This window comes from Labrus bergylta, chromosome 9 (genome assembly GCF_963930695.1).
Source record: "Labrus bergylta chromosome 9, fLabBer1.1, whole genome shotgun sequence".
Classification (NCBI taxonomy): Eukaryota; Metazoa; Chordata; class Actinopteri; order Labriformes; family Labridae; genus Labrus; species Labrus bergylta.
The window spans coordinates 17,379,479-17,398,438 of record NC_089203.1 but is presented as its reverse complement, the minus strand read 5'-3'; the positions used below and the strand labels follow the sequence as shown (position 1 = coordinate 17,398,438).

Genomic DNA, 18,960 nt, shown 5'->3' with positions numbered 1-18,960 from the left:
TCACAACCCCAAAGCAGTGTGACAGAAAAGAACATGTCAAATACAGACATATAAATACACCACAAGCTATTTTCACACATGCATGTTGGTAATGTCTTTTCTAAAAAACACTGTATCAGCTTTAAACTAATGGTATTCAAGCAAAGATTCAATGCAGTAGTTCAATTATATGTTGACCTTTAACCAAAACCTTAGCAATCAGTATTTCATTTGTTTACAGATATTTTAATACAGTGGTTACTTAAACAAAAAGCTAGGCCTGAAAAGACAGAGACATTAGGGGCACCATGTTCCCCTTGACTTAAATATTGTGGTATATCATAGTATTTTTTAGAAATCAGGCACCTTCATCCTGTGAGTATAAGGCTGCCAGATAATTGCTAATACAGACCACTTGTAGGTATTTGGCCAGCAACACCAAGGAAACCAGAACTTTACATGCACATGTGCATTATCAAACTTTTAACTGTCACACTCACAACCATAGGGCGCCCCAGGTACTGGCGTAAAATTAATCTCTACTCCAGCTCCTCACAAATGTGATTATGTGCATATTTACATGTTTATAGTTGTACGATGGACCTCTTTGATTTTGGATTGTCCATCAGACAAATACAGCAATTTGTGAAAATGTCACCTGGGGCTCTAGGTAATTAAAATTGACATTTAATACAAATTATTTATCATTTATAAAGAAAAAATAAGACGGTTGAAACCCTTTGCACTCACAGACCATAAAAGACATAATGTAGAAAGAGAATAGAACAGAACATTACTGTTAGTGGAGCTTTATCTAATGGGCCTGCAGTGCTCATTGTAGTGGTTAAAACACTCACTGAAATGAGCACCTACAGACTGAGCTGAGATTTGACAAGTGTGGATTAAGAGCATCACAGGAGGGGGGGGGGGGGGGGGGGTAACATTTGTTTTAGTATAGCCTGAGTCCATACAATGTCTCACTCTTCTAACCGGCAATGAATTAACCAGCCATGTGTCTGTTCCAGTCATGTAGTTAAATCTGAAATGCTGCCTTAAAACCAGTAACAGCAATGTATTTGTAGCTCTTCAGGTTAGCTTTTAACCCCTTTTTGTACACTGAATGTGGGAGAGGAGACGGAGCAGGTTAGCGAGTACTGAATTCTTTTCATATGAAACCTGGTTTGAGTCTAACTGCCCACAACTACAGTTTTTTTTTTATCACCTATTCAAATTCAGAGGATTAATGAAGTCCAAATGGGAATTCAAGTCAAAATAATGCAAAACATTACCGTGGGCTTACTGCTCTACCTTTTACCTAACATTCTCACATCTGCGACTGAGTCTGCACAGGTGTCCTCATGTTTTAGAATTAATTCAATTAGTTCATTTATTATAGAATTTAAAGAAGTTTGGATCAAGACTCAAAACTGTCTGTGGCACTGAAAATCTACCAAAGAGCAATTTAGTGTCTCAAAACCACTTTCACAAAAAAATGCCAACAGACTCACCTTTTGCACAAGTTCACATGATGTTGGATGGATGGCAAAGATGTGAAATGTTCCTATGGTTACGACTTTCAATCTTTTACATCACATAATAAAAATAATGCAATGTGTTGCTGAATAATTTGTGATGTGAGGGCTGCAATAAAACAAATAAAGTCACATCACTTTGGTTTTATGAAGCTTGGTTGATGTGAGGTGTCCATGTTTGCTTTCAATGTTTCCAGGTTCATTAAGCACCTTTTCTGTCGTTTTCTGCAGAACGACAGAAAAACACTTTTTTCTTTGTTGTTATTAGGCAAAGCTTTGTGAAATTAAGAATCTTTAAAAAAAACATAAATGACATAAATATTTCATGTGACATGAGATTATGCAGTGAAAATAATAGAAAGTCATGAACAAAGTTGAACATGGTATTGGTTACTAAATGGAAGTTGTAAATGGAGTGGTGAGATATCAGAAAACATCTAGGTATCTGGTTTTATGGTGCAAATGACTAAAAAAAGTATAATGACTTTTGATGTCAGTAGTTGGGCTACATTGATCTTTTTTATTCATTTGGTTAGAAGTATATTTAACATTGCGTCAATATGAAAACTGAATAACTGTGGATTTGGCTGCTGACATTAAACTGAACTGAATATATTTTTACTTACATTTCACACTTTCACTTTCTATCTGTCACACTGTTGGAAGAAGTGCTTCATTTTCTCATCTCTCTCTCCCTGCAGATGTGATTCACACAGTGGGGCCGATTGTACAAGGAGCAGTTGGAAAGGTGGAGAAAAAAGACTTGAGGTTGTGCTACGAAAACAGCCTGACAGAAGCCACCAAGAATGAAGTTCGCTCTGTGGTGAGGATGGAGGGATGAGATGAAGGGATGGTTAAAACCAGGACAACCGGGAGGGAAGAATGAAGAGATAGCAAACCTGTGGTTGTTGTAGTAAAGAGAAGAAAGGAAGATAATGTTTAAAACCATGAAGATTTTTTTTTACTAAACTATATTCAGACTGAGAGAGATGGAGAGGGAAACAGGAGGGGTGGGTGGGATTGTTGAGTGTAAGAAGTTTATAGGAATCACAGCAGGTGGGAGGTTTCACTACAGCACAAGGTGTTTAAGTCAGAGAAAAAACACCAAAGCAACATAAAGGGCACCAAGTAGAGTGCAGATCTCCATCAGATGGGATTTGGGGCAGGTGTAAGGGTAGATAAAAGAGGGCAGGGCAGACTTTGTGTCACATGTGTGTGCATGAGAGTAGTGTAATAAACACACCACACCAAGCTTTCCCCCTCCCAAACACATGACAGTTAAATCTCACTAAATCCCCCCTGTTTTCTTGTCACTGTATGCTTCTTCCCACACTAATGCATACTTATAAACTAACCGTTATCTGCAGAGGGCACATTCTGCTGAGGGAACGCGCTCTGACACATCAGCTGCCTTTCAGTCAGGATGGTGGCTACATCATTAAAATGGGGATTCATCTATTGCAGTGTGCCTAATTTTTAGTTGATCACATTGTTTTGGGAATAATCTGTTGATAATCTGATTCAGAATGAGAGCATATATTTGTGTAGTTTTTGCAGTTTTTGCAACAACACAAAGTCAAATGTGTGGCTTCAGCGTACTAGGAGAGGATTGTGTTCATCCTAAATGACATGATGGGTAAACCAACAAAGGCCTTTCAGCCTCTTGATGACATCATTGGGTTGTTTAAATCAATGCTGCTGCAGTCTTTGATTAAATAAATACAAACCACAGAATACATTTAGAACTTAACCAAAACAAGGTTGTCTAAAGCAGAATTCAGGATTCCAACCTGAAACAGTTGTTGATCACTTGAGGCCACCAGTGGCCTGTTAAGTGAAGAGTGAAGGCAATGATCGATGAAATGGAGATGTCAGAAATGTTTTTCAAAAACTGAGATCATTGCTTAAAATACCAGTGGTTACATTAGAGTAGAAACATTACTTTGCGCAGAAGAAATTCAGCCGTTGGGTTCACTCAAAAGGGGTTAAAACAAGAGACAGACTGTGAGGATCTTTTGGTTGTTCTTCATTTTAGTGACCCCTGTGTGGACACAGCAGTGCCTCTCATGTCTTTGCTGATTTTGTGATAATGTGTAAGTAGTGTTTAAGTAAAATCTCACCCTACCGTCTTTTAAAAAGTCAGTCTTAGGGGCGGGACTCGAGCGGCAACCTCCGGTGTTGAAAAATGCTGCCAACGCAGAAATGCAAAAAAAATTGTAGTTGCTCGAGGGTCCGCCTGAGGCTGGCTCCAAGACACCAGGAAGTCACATACACATCCCATCCCAGCATATATGTTTACAGCCTGTTACAAAAAAAAACGACTTTGGTCTGATTAGTTAATGTCTTCATTGGCACACACTGTACCGGGGTCCATTTTTTGTATAACTCATCCGTTATTATTTTTTGAAGGATCCGAGTTTTGCGTAGTTAGGCGAGTGGCTGTTTGACAGACGAGCACGACGTAGCGGATTGTCACGAGGCTGAATATCCGCCTCAGCTTTTAGCCCGTTGTTAGGTAGACTGAAAGTTAGAGTAGATTGAGTTAACAAAGTTAGTCTCCTTGTCAGACACCTTCCCCGTCTTTATTCAATGGTCTTTTTTGTTTTTGTAGCAAATAATAAGGCATTTATATTTACTTCAATTTGTTTCATAACCAGCTAAAAACTCCTTACAGGAGCTTTAATTGATACCTTAAATACATCACTCTATGTACATACATTTTCTAGTATGGCATAATGTATTGATTTGTTTCATATTGCAGTATACAGTTGAATAATTGTCTTTTTATGTAGAGCCCAAAATCCCAAATTAACTGTCACTTCTCTAATTGTGTCATTCTTGATACAGACTGGACTTTTCAATACAACCTTACTTCACCAAGGGAACTTTTTTTTCCTTTTTTTTTTAAAACATTAAGCCCCATGAGCTTCACATTTGAAGTGCACTTTCACTGACTTCTATGTTTCCCTTTCGTCTTGAGGAACTTGTGAGTCGTGTCTGCTCTCACCCCGAGTTGCCAGCTTCACAATCTGGTCAAACGTACAGATCTGGAGTCTCAGAAAGCATCCAAGCATCTGCTCGTACGGCAGCGTTTGACAGCAGGTTGAGGATCTGCCAGGTTTGATTTACTTTGAAGTTTCCTGGCTGCTTCTCTCAGCTCAGACGTAGTGGTGGAGCATGAACCTGCCTGACATGTATCTCAATTAGATACAATTAAATCCCTCTCCTTTCGGATATTAAGAAACATTTTTTAAAACTGTGTATGATTAACACTTTCAGCATGTGTTGACAGTCAGTGATCACCTCAGCATTTATCAGCTTTCATGTTTTTTTTTTTAAGAATCTGCTTTTGATTTAAGTCTTTTGCGTCTAGCATTGAGGAGAAAGCTAAAGTGTTGTCAATCAACAAAAAGACATGTGGGGACTAGTACTAAAACAAGTTGTTTTGTTCTTTCTTTCGCTTTTATCATATAGCAAGGATAGAGGAGACTGGAAACATGTGTAAGAAGGAGAAATACAACACATTTCCCCAACAGGAGAAAGAAACAATACAAGATTCAAACCATGGGATGTTGTGTTTCATGGTCTGAATCTTCAGCCCTCGGAGAGTCTTTCAGGACATAAAAAAAATTCTTTACAAGCGTTCAACTGCTGCAACACAGGAGGCTTTTAAAGTGAAATAGCCACGGTGAGCTGTTCGATAAAGAGCTGCAGGTGAAGGCTCTTACTACAACAACGCCTTTTACAAATCTGTCCTGTTGTGAAAACCTGATCACAGCATGCCCTGTGTGATGGAAAAAGATGATTATTCGCTGAAATACCATACCTTTTTACTCTAGTGCGGTGTTGAAAGTAACTCTGGGACCTGTGTTGTTTAACCATTCCTGCTGTTACCAACAGAAACCTCCGACATCACCGAATTGAACAGGACGGAGATGTCATTTAAAAACTTTCTTTTGCAATAACTTAGAATTTGAAGTGATATTTTCCTCTTTGGTTCACATCATTACTTTACTAGTGCAAAACAGTCCTTTTTACTCCAAACATCCATGACAAAGACAGCTCGTCAGTTTGGTCTATAAATAGATGAAAGTCAAAGAAAGATGTAGGCTGCTATTTAACACAATTAAGAGAAAGACTTCATGGAGCTCCAGCAGAGAGTGGGCTTTTTGTGCACCATGGGTGTATGTACTTTATTGTGGGTGTGTGTATTTTGTGTCCAAGTGTGTGTGTGTGTGAGAGTGTGAAATAACAGCTGGTTGTTATGTGATCAGCAACAAACTGTAACCACTTTGTCTGTCATCTTTCCTCTGCAGGCTTTCCCTTGCATCTCCACTGGAATCTACGGTCAGTGTGTGTTATGTTCATGTGTGACTCTTGGTAAAAGCAGTACAAATCTATGACATTTACACTTGTGAAGTATTTGTTGTTATTCCATGTGTTTCGGGTGCTTGAGGCTTTATATTCAATTCAACTCGTTTTTTTTCCCTTTTGAGTAAGAGAGAAAAACATCATTTTTTACACAACAACAACAACAACAACAACAACAACAACTCTGAGTCCAGCAGATTAAACACTGTGAACATTGGCTGGGTTTTCCATCATGTGCTTGTTCTCATTATCAGTCTTTCTCTGTTTAACCAGAGTGCCATGCTGCCTGGTGCCGCTTGTTACATTATCTGCTGCAACCCAGAGGTGGTTCTCAGATTAAGGCCTTGGATTAAGACCAGCAGATTAAAATAGATTAGGCCGGAGATTGTGTCAGATTGACCGTAATCCCCCTTCACACTGGTAGGGGAGAGAGTTAAGGACAGTGTTTACACGCTCCCTGGGGTGGGTTTGGGTGTCAGGGCAGCTTGTTGACACTTGTCAGCTTTGCTAGAAAGAGGAAGAGGACACCGCTCAGATTGAGTCTGTGAGAAATCTTCTCCTACAGTAATACACCCTTTTTTTTTTCCAAGTCTCACAAATTATTTTTTTTCAAGACTTGAAGTATGAGAATAAATATCTTAATTGCTTAACAGTTTTTAAAGCACCCACTCACTGTTTTACACCGACTTATTCGTGTGGAGAAATTAAGAAAATGATAAAAGGATGTTGCTACAATACTGCACAATACTACATGAAATCTACCTAGAATTTATTTTGGAGCCCTAAAAAATTTATATATTCGGATCAAATGAGCAAACCATTAGAGGAAATAATATCATCACCGTACTTCAAAGGCACACAATACTGCTCTTTCAGGCAGTGCTCACACACACACACACACACACACGCACACACACACACACACACACACACACACACACGCAGGTGTTTTCAATCAATCCGTATTATTATACCTTGTTCCTGTTCAGGTGAGAGGTGCTATGCTGCGAGTTACATAAGGCCACTAGACTCTTTGTTTTTGCCACCTTGATTATCTTCTGCATACATTGGTTATTGTAAAACAGTTATTTTATTTATTTATTATAATTCTAAGGGTACTTAATTAACTATTTTAAAACACAAGGAAACACTTTTTTCATGGGTGATAAAATGTGAGAAGTAAATCATTAACATGATCTTAAAGCTTTAAATTCAGCAGAATGCCTGGGCACTATTATGAATGGCCAATTATTCTGATGTCTTCTTAAATGTATACTTACCCATGAAGAATGTATGAAATATATATATGTATAGTAAATGACTCCCATTAATTTCATGAAGTGATGATCAGAGAGGTCATACAGCAGCTAAACTAGATAGTGATTTAGATAATGATCTGTGTATGTCAGTAGCATTAGTGGAGGGGATACAGCTTTAGGTAAAGTGTGAGTGTTAACTATTAGCATTGGACTGTGAGTTCAGGAACACATAGTCTCAGCTAATCAGTATGTGCATGCTAACTGTGTCATGGATAGATATGAATTTTGTGACTCACCATTCAGTTCAAATGAGTCATTTTTAGGTTGGTTAGACTTTTTTTTCTACATGATGAACATACGCTCTCGATGACAATAAGGTAGACGTCAGTCCAAATGTGACACCTCCAAAGTCTTCAGAAATTGAATAAATGGTCAAATTAACTGTGTTTTATGAATGTTATGAACAACTGTAAATCTTTTCTAATTAGATATCTGTGGGTGTTTAATGAGACTCTTTGCTTCGATATCATATATTGCTATTGTAAAAATAATTTCCAAAGGCTATAATTAACAAAGTTAATAACCTTCAACATATTATTTATGCTTTGGTTGCTTCCGGCACATTATTAGCGAAGATGGTGAACATTTTACATCTTTAAGAAATGCATTTTCAGCTCCCAAAATCCCTATAATATTTTTGAATTTGAATTTAGAATTTAAATGTTGAACTAAAAGAGCTGAAAAGGGCAACCAGTGTTAATAAAGCAAACACATTTCTATTTTTTATATTTTTCAGTAATGTGATTTATATTTACAGTACAATGTATAATAACAGTCAACCTCTTATCATCTGAATACTGCATGTGTCTATTTTACTGTTGGAATAAATCTATTTTTCAGTGCTAATTTGTGCCCACATGTATTCCCCCATGTTGCAGCCTCTCTCCTGATGTATGGAATAATTACTGTATAATCACACAGTATGTGTTTGTTCGGGCTGAGCAGTTTGGCCAGATGATGCATTTTTTACTGCCTGTGTGTTGAGCTTCCAGCAGTGGGGATAATTTTCCAGCACTGAAAGGTCTCGGTTGCTGGATGAATATGGAAGAGATTGTGTAGTCCTCCTCCATCTGTCTCCTAGCTTGTTGTAACCAACAAGTTTGTTGTGAATGCATCACTTCTGAGTATGCAAGTCAGGTGGAAAGGAAAGTGAGAAAACACAGAACATGGAAAAAAAGAACAGATACCTGTTAGCGCGGGAAACCAACTAATGCAAACACACTGCACCTGTTTCTGTGTTTTATTTTCAACATTGTGTGTATGTGTTGTGTGTGATTGTGCAGGATATCCAAGTAAGCAGGCTGTGCAAGAGGCATTGGCAACTGTGAGGGAGTATCTGGATAAACATCATGACAAGGTGGGTATGCATGCATACGCACGTGCTTGTGTGTGTGTGTGTGTGTGTGTATGTTTGCTATGTGTGCATGATTGGCAATTTTCCACTTCCATTTCCTCTAGGTATCATTCCTTTCACAGCTGTTGTTTTTGTTTTCTGGTGGGAGCGAGGAGAAGGGTGTATTGAGAAAACACACACATGCACACTCAGGGACACACACATACACATTCATTTAAGCACAAACACTCCTGGGTTAGGGCTCTCGTGCTCATGGCCAAGTCTGTGTTTTAATTGGCTCCTTACGGGACGAAACTCAACTTACACACACATACACACACACACACACACACACACACACACACACACACACACACACACAACACGCTCTCTCTCTCTGTCTCTCCGGAGAAACAGCAAGCTGAGAAAAGACAAAGTGATGGAATAGATGACTGGAGGGGAGGGACACAGTGGGGGGGGGGGGGGGGGGGGGGAACAAAGAGGAAACTTTCCAATCAGTCGTTCACATGCTCTAAACTCTCCTCCTCTCTTCCTCCCTAACTTTCCAGGTCTCCTCCCACTCCTCTTTTCAATCTCTCTCTCTCTCTATCTGAGCAGCGTGCTGTATCACCTCCCTGTGAGGTTGTTGACGATGTTATTGTTAGCGCTTTAGTCTCCCGGGTCTCTGCAGCAATACTAGTCAACTTATGCCATCAGCCTGAGACGAGCTCGACAAACAAGCATTAAACATCTCGCGTCTCACCGTAGAGGCCGACAGTCAACAAAACATAAACGACACAAAATAAGACCAGCGAGCAAAATCAACAAAACTCTTATTTACACCCTGCCCACAAATGCTTCCACTGTGTGTTTGTTTAAGGGGATGGAAAAAAAGTTTTATTGTGAGCAAATGAGATTGAGGGACAGAGTTTATTTGCATACATATAAAGTGAGACTGTTCACCAGAGGAAATTGAGTTCAATCTTTAATTGAGCCCCTTCCCGCTGCACGTTTTTTACAGTGTGTTTTGTTGGGCTTGTGCTGGCTTAAAGAGCTGTAATGTAGGAAATGAAATTGAAAATTACAGACGCAGTGGGAGACAAGATGGACTCCAGTCACAGGGCAGTGTGCCAGAAGTCTGCATCAAGTGTAATAACAAAACATGAATCATTTATTCCTGAATAACCACATTGGTAATAATGGAGCTCATAAGTTTTATAGTTCTTATATTCAGCCAATTAGATTGACTGTAAGGTTCCCAGAAAGCTTTAACAAAAATAATGCATGACATTTGACAAAACAGCCTGTCTGAAATAGAACAGAATAGAATGTCCTTATTGTCATTATACAATGTACAACGAAATTATAAAGCTTCACCTTAAAGTGCACACAGATACAGTCATCCACAGGTAAAAACAACAAAAACTCTCATTCAGGTAAGATGGGCAATCAATGTATGTGTAGAAGTATTTACATGAGGTAGTATAAAAAAGTGTCTTGCCAGGTAACAAAATCTAAATAAATCTAAATATTGCGCATGTAGAGGAAAAATATACTGTTGTATCAAAAAAAAGAATATATATATATATATATTGCACAAGGAGGAATTATATTGGTTTTTTGTGTGTTTGTGTGTGGTGAGGGTGGGAGGACATTAGGGGCTGAAGATATATGATCTTCACCGTCCCACGTTCATGTACGCCATCATTAAATAAGAGGACTTTACGCCAATCAGTTAGATATGAAGCTTTTTGGAGATCTTAAGAAAAGGCAGACTTTCCTTCTTGGTAGGAAAACGGAAAAGTTATCTAACTGAGAATATCTGCCAGAAAGAGTTAGCAGCAGCCATGGGCTGAAAAACAACTTGATTACAGCACAGTTAAAAATAAAGACCACTGACTACCAGGCAGACAGTTTGATTTCATACACGTGGTGAATGTGTATTTTGATATAGAGGTAGGTCATAATCAGAGGTACAGAACATCGTAAGTGTCCGTGTCAGTGTTTTAAACAAATATAGAATGATCATTTTGATCGTGGTTTAAACCAAGTAGCCACACGTGCTAATCCTTCTAGCTCACTTTATGTAGAGAATAAACAAACTGTTTCAAAAACACAGAATCGGCTTCATACACTTGAGATGTAAACCGACTCTGACCTCAAAGATGTGTCGGTTAGCTTAGATTGGCCCCTGCCTCCGCTGTTCAGAGGTGAAGTTTAGAAAACATTCGAGTAGATATTTACAATGAACAGAATCTTCAGCTCTTCAGCCAAAATGTTCATGATAACAAATGTAAATTTGACCATAACTGGCAGATCTGTCTGCTTCTAATGAGATGTTTTCTAAAGCTCCAGAGCAGTTATTAAATGGACCCAGGTTGTTCATGGCTATTTCAAAATGATAATGTTTTACATTTATTTAATGGGAATATGGTAACACATGTACTATTAAATAAAGGTAATGTTGTGGGTTGACAAATATACTGTAGGACTTAATGTACTTCATGTCTATTAGTTCAAATATATTCTCCATCACAGATCAGTGAGCTGAAGTCTGTGCAGGGTGTGAAAAATAAACTCTTCGGCAGACAGATTTTCTGCTTGAGAAGGGAACATTTTCAGACTGTTTCCTGTAAGACCATCAGTTTTAAGAGAGCCATTTTCATTCTTTGTTGTTTTTATTGTTAGCTTTGGCATCTCCAGGGTCCATTTTGCAACAGCATCAAAATTAGCTCCCCACTGCTACTGATTTCTGGAGGCCATTTTACATCTCTCCTCCCAAGCATTTGCTTTAATTTGAACGCATGAGGCTGCAAAATGGCGCAAGTGGATGCAACTGTGGAGGTCTGGGATTTTGGAACCTTGGCCCAGGGGATGTAGTTACTTACCACACATTTCCATATCTTTCCTTTAAGCCTCCATGCATCCAAACTGTGGCAAGTGATGGTAATTGTGCAACAAGCTGGGAGTGAAAAACGCAGACTGCAGGCTAACAGGCTGCAGAAATGTCTGTATTTGAAAGCAATAAGACTTAAACTCCCACACCAAGCACAGAGTGAAAGAAACAGCCTGGCTATAAATTTGCACTGCCTACAAAATAGAAGAATCCAAACCGTTGTAGAGACATATACTGGAATAATGTTTGTGAGAGTCTGAGAGAGAGAACACACAGTGGCGCTTCTATCCCTTGAAGCCTTTTTTTTTTTTTTTTTTTTACTGTCGCTACAGTACTTTTAATCATTTGGCTACATATAGTACTGCTACTTTACAGTGTGTCTGTCAGAATATTATGGAGTGCTGAGGAAGGATCTAAAGAAGAGTACAGAGCACAGACTCAGAGCTTAAAGATTGTTTTTGGTTATAAAATAGCTGACCTTACTCGACCAATGTCATTATTGCAAATCTATTATAGCTCTCTATGCTCTGTGTGTGCGTGTGTGCGTGCGTGCGTGCGTGCGTGCGTGCGTGCGTGCGTGTGCGTGCGTGCGTGCACACACATTGAGTGTAACACTGAGGGGATGCACAAAACGAAACCATACAAAGTGACTTTCTCTCTTACACACACACACAAACATCTTTAGACACAAACACAAGGATACGATACAAAAGGACTCACTGCACAGAAATCTGTCTTTCAAACCCCCCACCCCCCTCTCTCTCTCTCTCTCTCTCTCTCTCTCTCTCTCTTTACACACACACACACACACATGCACTGTCTCTCTTTGTACATTTGCAGCACTCTGTGATGCCTCACAGTGTAATAAGCCTTGTGTTGTGGCATGATCATAATAGGCTGCTAATAGGGGAGTAATGGACTGATGCATTTGCTGCATTCTCCTGATATCACTGCTGCACAATGTCACACACTGCTACATTATTCCCCTCCTGCTATTGATGAATACACAGTTATTACATATGCTTGTAATAAAAGACCATTTGTGTGTGTGTGTGTGTGTGTGTGTGTGTGTGTGTGTGTGTGTGTGTGTGTGTGTGTGTGTGTGTGTGTGTGTGTGTGTGTGTGTCAGCTGGACAGAGTCATCTTTTGTGTGTTCTTGCCGACGGATAAGGAGCTGTATCTGCAAAATCTCCCGCTCTACTTCCCTGCTGGTGAGTTGTCTCTCAGTCACAAACACACACACACCCCCCCCCCCCCCCCCCCCCCACACACACACACACACACACACACACACACACACACACACACACACAAATACACACACATACTGTACAAACACAAAAATGTCTAGATGCAGTGATGACAGTTCAGTCCAGGTCAAATTAACTACACACACAGAAACAGACACACACTGTGATAAATACTTTGCATCATACACTGTGTGCTTTTTGCACATGCAGTACATTTACACACACAAGACCAGAAACATCAGACTATATACATGTATACCACGCTTCATTGAGTTAAATATCATTAAATAAACATTATCTCTGCTCCACAACATACAAGCATGTATGCAGAGACTTGTGTAACATTCAAATACACAGGCACATAATATATACACAGCATTGTGTTTATTGGCATGGCCTTTTTCAGCTGACTATCTGAATTGATTGCCCTGTTGTCGTTTCACTTGTGAATCTGTTTGTTTGATTCATTTAGTCGTGTAGTTTCAAATTCCCATGATTGATTAGAGCTGTATTTGTGTCTGACATTTATTTTGGTGACTTAAGACACGGTGTAATATCAGAGTTCTTGGTGGATGCACTTGTGATATGATTACCACAGTCTGGTATCATTTCAGTAACGGAGAAGAAAAACAAATATTTTCTTCTTTTTTATATTGAGCAACTAAAAATTAGATATTTTCTACGTTTCTATTCAACTGTGTTAATTGGAACCGATGTATTCACATTCATCAGCTGCATGTACAATAGAGTAGTGGAAGAGCACCATCCACACAAGCTTCAGGGACACATGCAGGATTTAAAATGTTGTCAGAATCCTGTGATGGGATACAAACATTTGAAGTTTATCATAATAAGAAAAAAGAGTAAGAGGAGTTATGTTACTTCAATCTAAAGTGCACAAGTTACACGTCGGTTTCCCTAAAACACTCATTACCACTGTTTTGTGAAGTTCCAGATTTGTACACATAAGGTAATGAATTCAATTCTCACATGTAAATGTCTTTAGCACTCACCTCCAAAGTGTCTTCCATTACATCTGGATTCCATCAGTATGTGACAGGTGGCAGCTGTTTATGTGTCTGTGTGGAGACAAGACAAGGTGTGCTCAGTCACAAGCCAAGTTTCTTTTACTTACATCTATAATTATAAAAAGAAAAACAAAAGATTCACACAAGAAAAAATCTGCAAACCAAATCAAGAATTTAAGGCTGACATTTTGAGATGATTAGGACCGAGTTTATCCACATAATCACTTTTTTTTTTACAATCTGTGCCATTCAACAAATACATTTAAATAAACGTTAGCCAATGAAACACAACTAATGAAAACCATGTTGGAAAACCTCCACGCAAATAGCAGCTTTTTAAAATGTTTCTGTTCTGTCTCCTCATCAGTCTTAGAAGAACTGATATGATGTCCCTTCAGTGAATGTTGAAGTTACAAACTTTATGTCCGTCATGATTAACTGTCTCATCTTGTTTTCATTTGACTTTGTTACATGTTTTAGCCAACTGTGAAAGAGGACTTATTTTACTTGTGTTTTTAATCGCCATTTACAAAAAAAACCCTGTGTGTTTGTGAGAGTTTTTTTTTTTTCATGTGCAGTGTTGGCCAGTTGACATGTGAGGACATTTCTTAGTCAGTCATCTGTGTTTGGCCTTATGTTTTTTTAGCCTGACCCGCGACTACAGCTAATTGCTCAGGTAACCAGCATGGTGAGTAGGAAAACGTCTGTTCTCTGCATCATCGACTGGACTAAATAACATTTGGTAATGAGGGACGTTGATAATAACCACTGAGTGAAATGAAGATGACGTGTTCATTAATGGACACCCTAACAATTCCACCAAACAGCACTATTCATAGTCTGGAAATTATTAGTGTGTTTCCACCTTGGTTTAATGAAACTTGCTGCTGTATGCCTTCTTTGCATTCTTTAATATAGGTTATGGAAATTACTAGTTAACAAAATGTCACTGAAGAAGCAAATGTTCAGATTTATTTTTTTTCTTGAGGGTGAAGTGTCGTGTTTAAAAGTAATAGAAATTAATCCCAATGTTTTTTTCCTCAATTTACCAGTCCTGTCTCAAAATGTACATAAAGGGTCTTTTGAGACATCATTGCAGATTTATGTGAACGGTTAAATGAAGTTTAGCAAATACGTAAATTTTATGTTGGCTCAAGCTGTGACATGATGACTTCACCCATTTGTTTTGATTGCACTGGTGATTGATAGTGTTGTAAAGCCCGGCAGTCTGGGCTCCTAAGCATGATCAGTCATTCACTCAATTATTCAAATTAAGCATTGGTATTACAACTGCAGACTTAACCTCTAATGTGCAGCTTTACCACGGCTATAAATCAGACTCACCTCTCGCCTCACTTTGTTTTGTGTGTGGGAGAAAACCGACCATTGTAGGAATTTTTCTTTTTTTTGTATGATTTGGCACATAGCTGCTGCCAAAGCTAAACTTAACCAGAAACACAAATCCTACATGTTTTCTCCTCCGCAGGGCTGCAGGGTCCTTCATCGAATGTAGTTAAACTATTTCCTTTTACCTGAATTATTCAGGGAGAGCTTGATCAATCATACTTACATCTCAATGCACAATAAGAAATGTGTAAAGAAAAAAATGTGGACCTGAATCATTGTCGAGTCGTCTGCCAGTCTTAGTGTGTTCTTTTTTTAATCTTCTTTATCTTTAATTTACTCTTTCAAGAGTTTTTCTTTGTTACGGAACAAAATGTACTTCAAAAAACACCAAAGATTAATCACAACACAATCTAACGCAGTGAAGCGAGGTTGACACTGAAACCAAAGCAAGGGAGTGTTGTGTTTAATTTTGAATGAGGACACATTTCATGGGCTCAGTTAAGTAAAGTCAAACAACTGAGAAACGTCTGTGGGGTTCAATATATCAGTCTGTGTAGACGTAAAAGGCAATTTAACATTTCAAAGCAATATAGATATTGTAAAGTTTGGATGACATTTAATAAGTCAATTCTAAGCTATACAGCAACAAAAAGATTACACAAGGAAAGGAATAATTCTCTTCCAAACATCAAACTAAAAATAAACCTATGAACTTAAGAATTTCAGTGTTTTTCTCTCTGGCAGACAAGGAGCTGAAGAGGAGCAAGAGAGCAAAGAGGGGAAGTCGATTAAAAATAAGAACAGAATCCAATCAACTTAGCAGCCAAATCTCTCACATAAGCTTTAAACTTAGACAGTGGGTTAAGACTCTTAATATTTTTTTATCTTTTTGCAGACAGATCTGACCAGTAAGTGTCCGATACCAGGAAGGATTTCTCTCTCATTTCAATTCCAGCCTCGGGGAAGATCAATTGCTAAAAAAATAATGGGTTCTCAAACTGGGGTGCCTTTGCATTCTCTACTTGATTAAAATGCAGAGTTTGATGAAGAGTGTTTTTTAGATTAAAATGTAACAACCACTAAGCAAAAGTAACCACCTAACACTAACACATAATATGCATTAAGCATGAGCTTGAATGATCTGGCTCTATTTTTTAGATTTTGTCAACAAACCCATGAACATGTGAGTAGCATAGCAACAACGACGTCCACTGATGTCCACAACTACAAATAAGCCACATCACCACAGTTGGTTCAGGTCTTCTCTTAAATGTTCTCAACACTAAGGAAATGATGGTAAAACAACCTCCTTATTCCTAACTGTACAGCATCTTACACACAGAGCCCATTTTAGCTGCAGCCAAAATTCTTTCTGTGCGAGGACGATATCTAATGTAAAATTTGCCCGAATGCGTTTTTTAATTTGAAGTGTTTCACTACTATTCATCGTCACTTAAATAAAACCTTAACATTAACAACTGATCAAAGTTTTAGAATTAATTTGAAAGGATTCTTAGTTTCAACACGATTTAGCAACTTTAAGCCAATTAGAGCAGGTCATAGAGTCAGCTGTTTTTAAGAAGAAAAAAAAACACTATAATCTGACAGTTTGTCTTCCATCTTTTATGAACTCAAAGGAACATGGACACATTTTGTGACTAACTTGTGTGAAGAGAAGTATTTGGCATCTAAAATGGCATTCAAATTAAAATATCTTCTATTTATTTGGGCTGCAGTAGCTCAGTCCGTACGAACTAGAGTTGGGAACTGGAAGGTCATCAGTCCAAGTCCCGATGTGAACCATAATGTGGAATTGGTCTAGTAGCTGGAGATGCGCCAGGTTCCTTGAGCAAGGCACCGAACCCCCAACAGCTCTGGTGCGCTCCCTGCATAGCAGTGTTAGCAGCCCCACTCAGACATCTCTCCACTAATACATGTCCACAGGTCCTGTTTGTGCATGTGTGTGACTCAGGCTTATGTGTGTGAGAAGCATGTCTCTCATAACAGAGTGTAAAAAAACAGAATTTCCCTCATGGATTTATAAAGTATTTCTAAAACATCTGAAGTTCGGGGTTACTCATTTAAGATCATTTTTGCATTGCAAAAAAATATATATATATATTATATATTACATATTTTCTAAATCAGTGTAGCTCTTTTTTCATGTGGATATTTGCAACGTATTCCTGCCATAATGATTTTAAGGTCATATCAGTGTTATGTTAAGAGCGTGGTCCTAAGCCCCCTGCTTGACAAAAGAAAATAAATGCATGCTGCTTTAAAGGCTGACATTAGCATCAGGTTGTAAAAATGCAGTTATTTCAGGGTTAAAGAGGTTTGTTATCTTAGCTCTGTGATGAAGCTTCCACTCAACCTGCTGCTGTTTCAAACTGTGATGCAGCATCATCTCCCTTGAAGCACACAATCAGAACCTTCAAATCCCCTGAACGCAGATCAGTTAACATAAAAGGATGTTTTTTCTATAAGCGCAGGTGTGTCCCTTTAAAAAAAAAAAAAAAAAAGACTGCGCTAGCGGTTGTGTCTTTGTCCTCTAATGGATGTGCGGCCGATTTCCTAGCAGCAGTGAGTGAGCAGCGCTGGTGTTTGGCTGGTAGATGTTCCAGAACTGTCTTTGTGTGTGACAGAGCAACTGCAGGCAGGTTTCCAACTCTCCACTATAAACCTTATGTGTCTCCAAACACCTGGCACTACCCACAATGGCTGTCTGTTTTCATGTGTATGTGTGTGTGTTTGCATGTTTTTGAGTGTGTCTTTAGCCATGTTGGACTGAGAGTGACTAATCCCGGGTAACAGATCCCTTTGAAGCAACCAGGCGCTCCAAAGGCCAAAATGCTATTAACCGCTGAATGACCAAGGTAAAGAGGTCTCTTCCCTTGTCCTAAAAATGTTCCTTTTTTCTCTTTTATTTCCCAACAGATGCCACGGTGAAGAGTAAACTGTGAGAGGGGATTTGTCAGTTCTGGTTGCTGTGGATACCGCTGCTACGCTCAGCATCCAGATTCCTCCTGCTCGCTTTGCCTCAAAAAATCAAGAACTCCTAAATGGATGATTTCTTCTTTAGTGCACACTGGCTCTTCTGCAGATCTTCTCTGTGTTTCTCACTAATGATTTAGGTAACGAGTAGACGTTGTGTAAAGGTGTGAGTTAATATGGATGAATTGACCTTCAGCTGCACTCTAATTTGACCTTTATTGTCTGCGATCATTCGTAGTTTTGCATCAAGCTATTACAATATTAGGATTCTAGTGTGTGTTCATGTGTGTGAGACAATGACAAAAGCTCATTAAAACCTTCACACGGGCTCCTGGTGGGTATGAATTGATTATTTCTCGGGATGTGATACAAGTCAGTGAGCTGAGGCATCACAAGGGAGACATTTACATGAATATTTTTTTCTTTCGTTTTCTTTGAGTCTGTGTGTGGCGGAGACAATAAAACACTTTTTAAATCCTTAAACATTTGTGGACAGTGATGTACCTTTATACTGAGATGGTTATTATTAGCTTGTTATTGAACTGAATGAGATTTTATGTGGAAAACTATCTGATTCTCACAATTGAAGATTCATTGGATATATAAACTACAAAAAAATTACAAAAATGTTAAGTTTATGTTATAATTTACAATATAGCAAATATATTAAAATTCCATATATGATAATGAAATGGTAATGAACTATGTTTTACTGTTAAGCATTACATTAGCTAAAATCTTAGCTAGCTTTGAATTACTAGCTCAGTATTTCATTTATCATAAATGACTACCTGAAATAAAAGATAAAATAGAATATCAAGTTGGGTTCATTCTGCAACATAAGTACTTTTATTTTGATACTCGTTTCCTCTTCTCTTCTTTTCTTTTGACCTTTGGTGTCACTACATTGA

General features: G+C 38.5%; 1 protein-coding gene across 4 annotated transcripts in view; it reads left to right on the top strand.

Annotated features, from left to right (window-relative positions):
- macrod1 (mono-ADP ribosylhydrolase 1) overlaps positions 1-18,532 on the top strand; it is a 111,379-nt gene extending 92,847 nt beyond the window's left edge. For 2 of the 4 annotated variants that reach the window (XM_065958758.1, XM_020635762.3), the window contains 5 exons: positions 2,213-2,334; positions 5,828-5,858; positions 8,485-8,558; positions 12,560-12,641; positions 17,993-18,532. In XM_065958758.1, the coding sequence (XP_065814830.1) occupies positions 2,213-2,334; positions 5,828-5,858; positions 8,485-8,558; positions 12,560-12,641; positions 17,993-18,018 (335 nt within the window). In that variant the 3' untranslated portion in view covers positions 18,019-18,532. Of the gene's footprint in view, positions 1-2,212; positions 2,335-5,827; positions 5,859-8,484; positions 8,559-12,559; positions 12,642-14,354; positions 14,397-17,992 lie in introns of all 4 variants that reach the window. The other 2 variants (XM_065958757.1, XM_065958756.1) reach the window with 2 other exon arrangements.
- Positions 18,533-18,960: the final 428 nt, after the last annotated feature.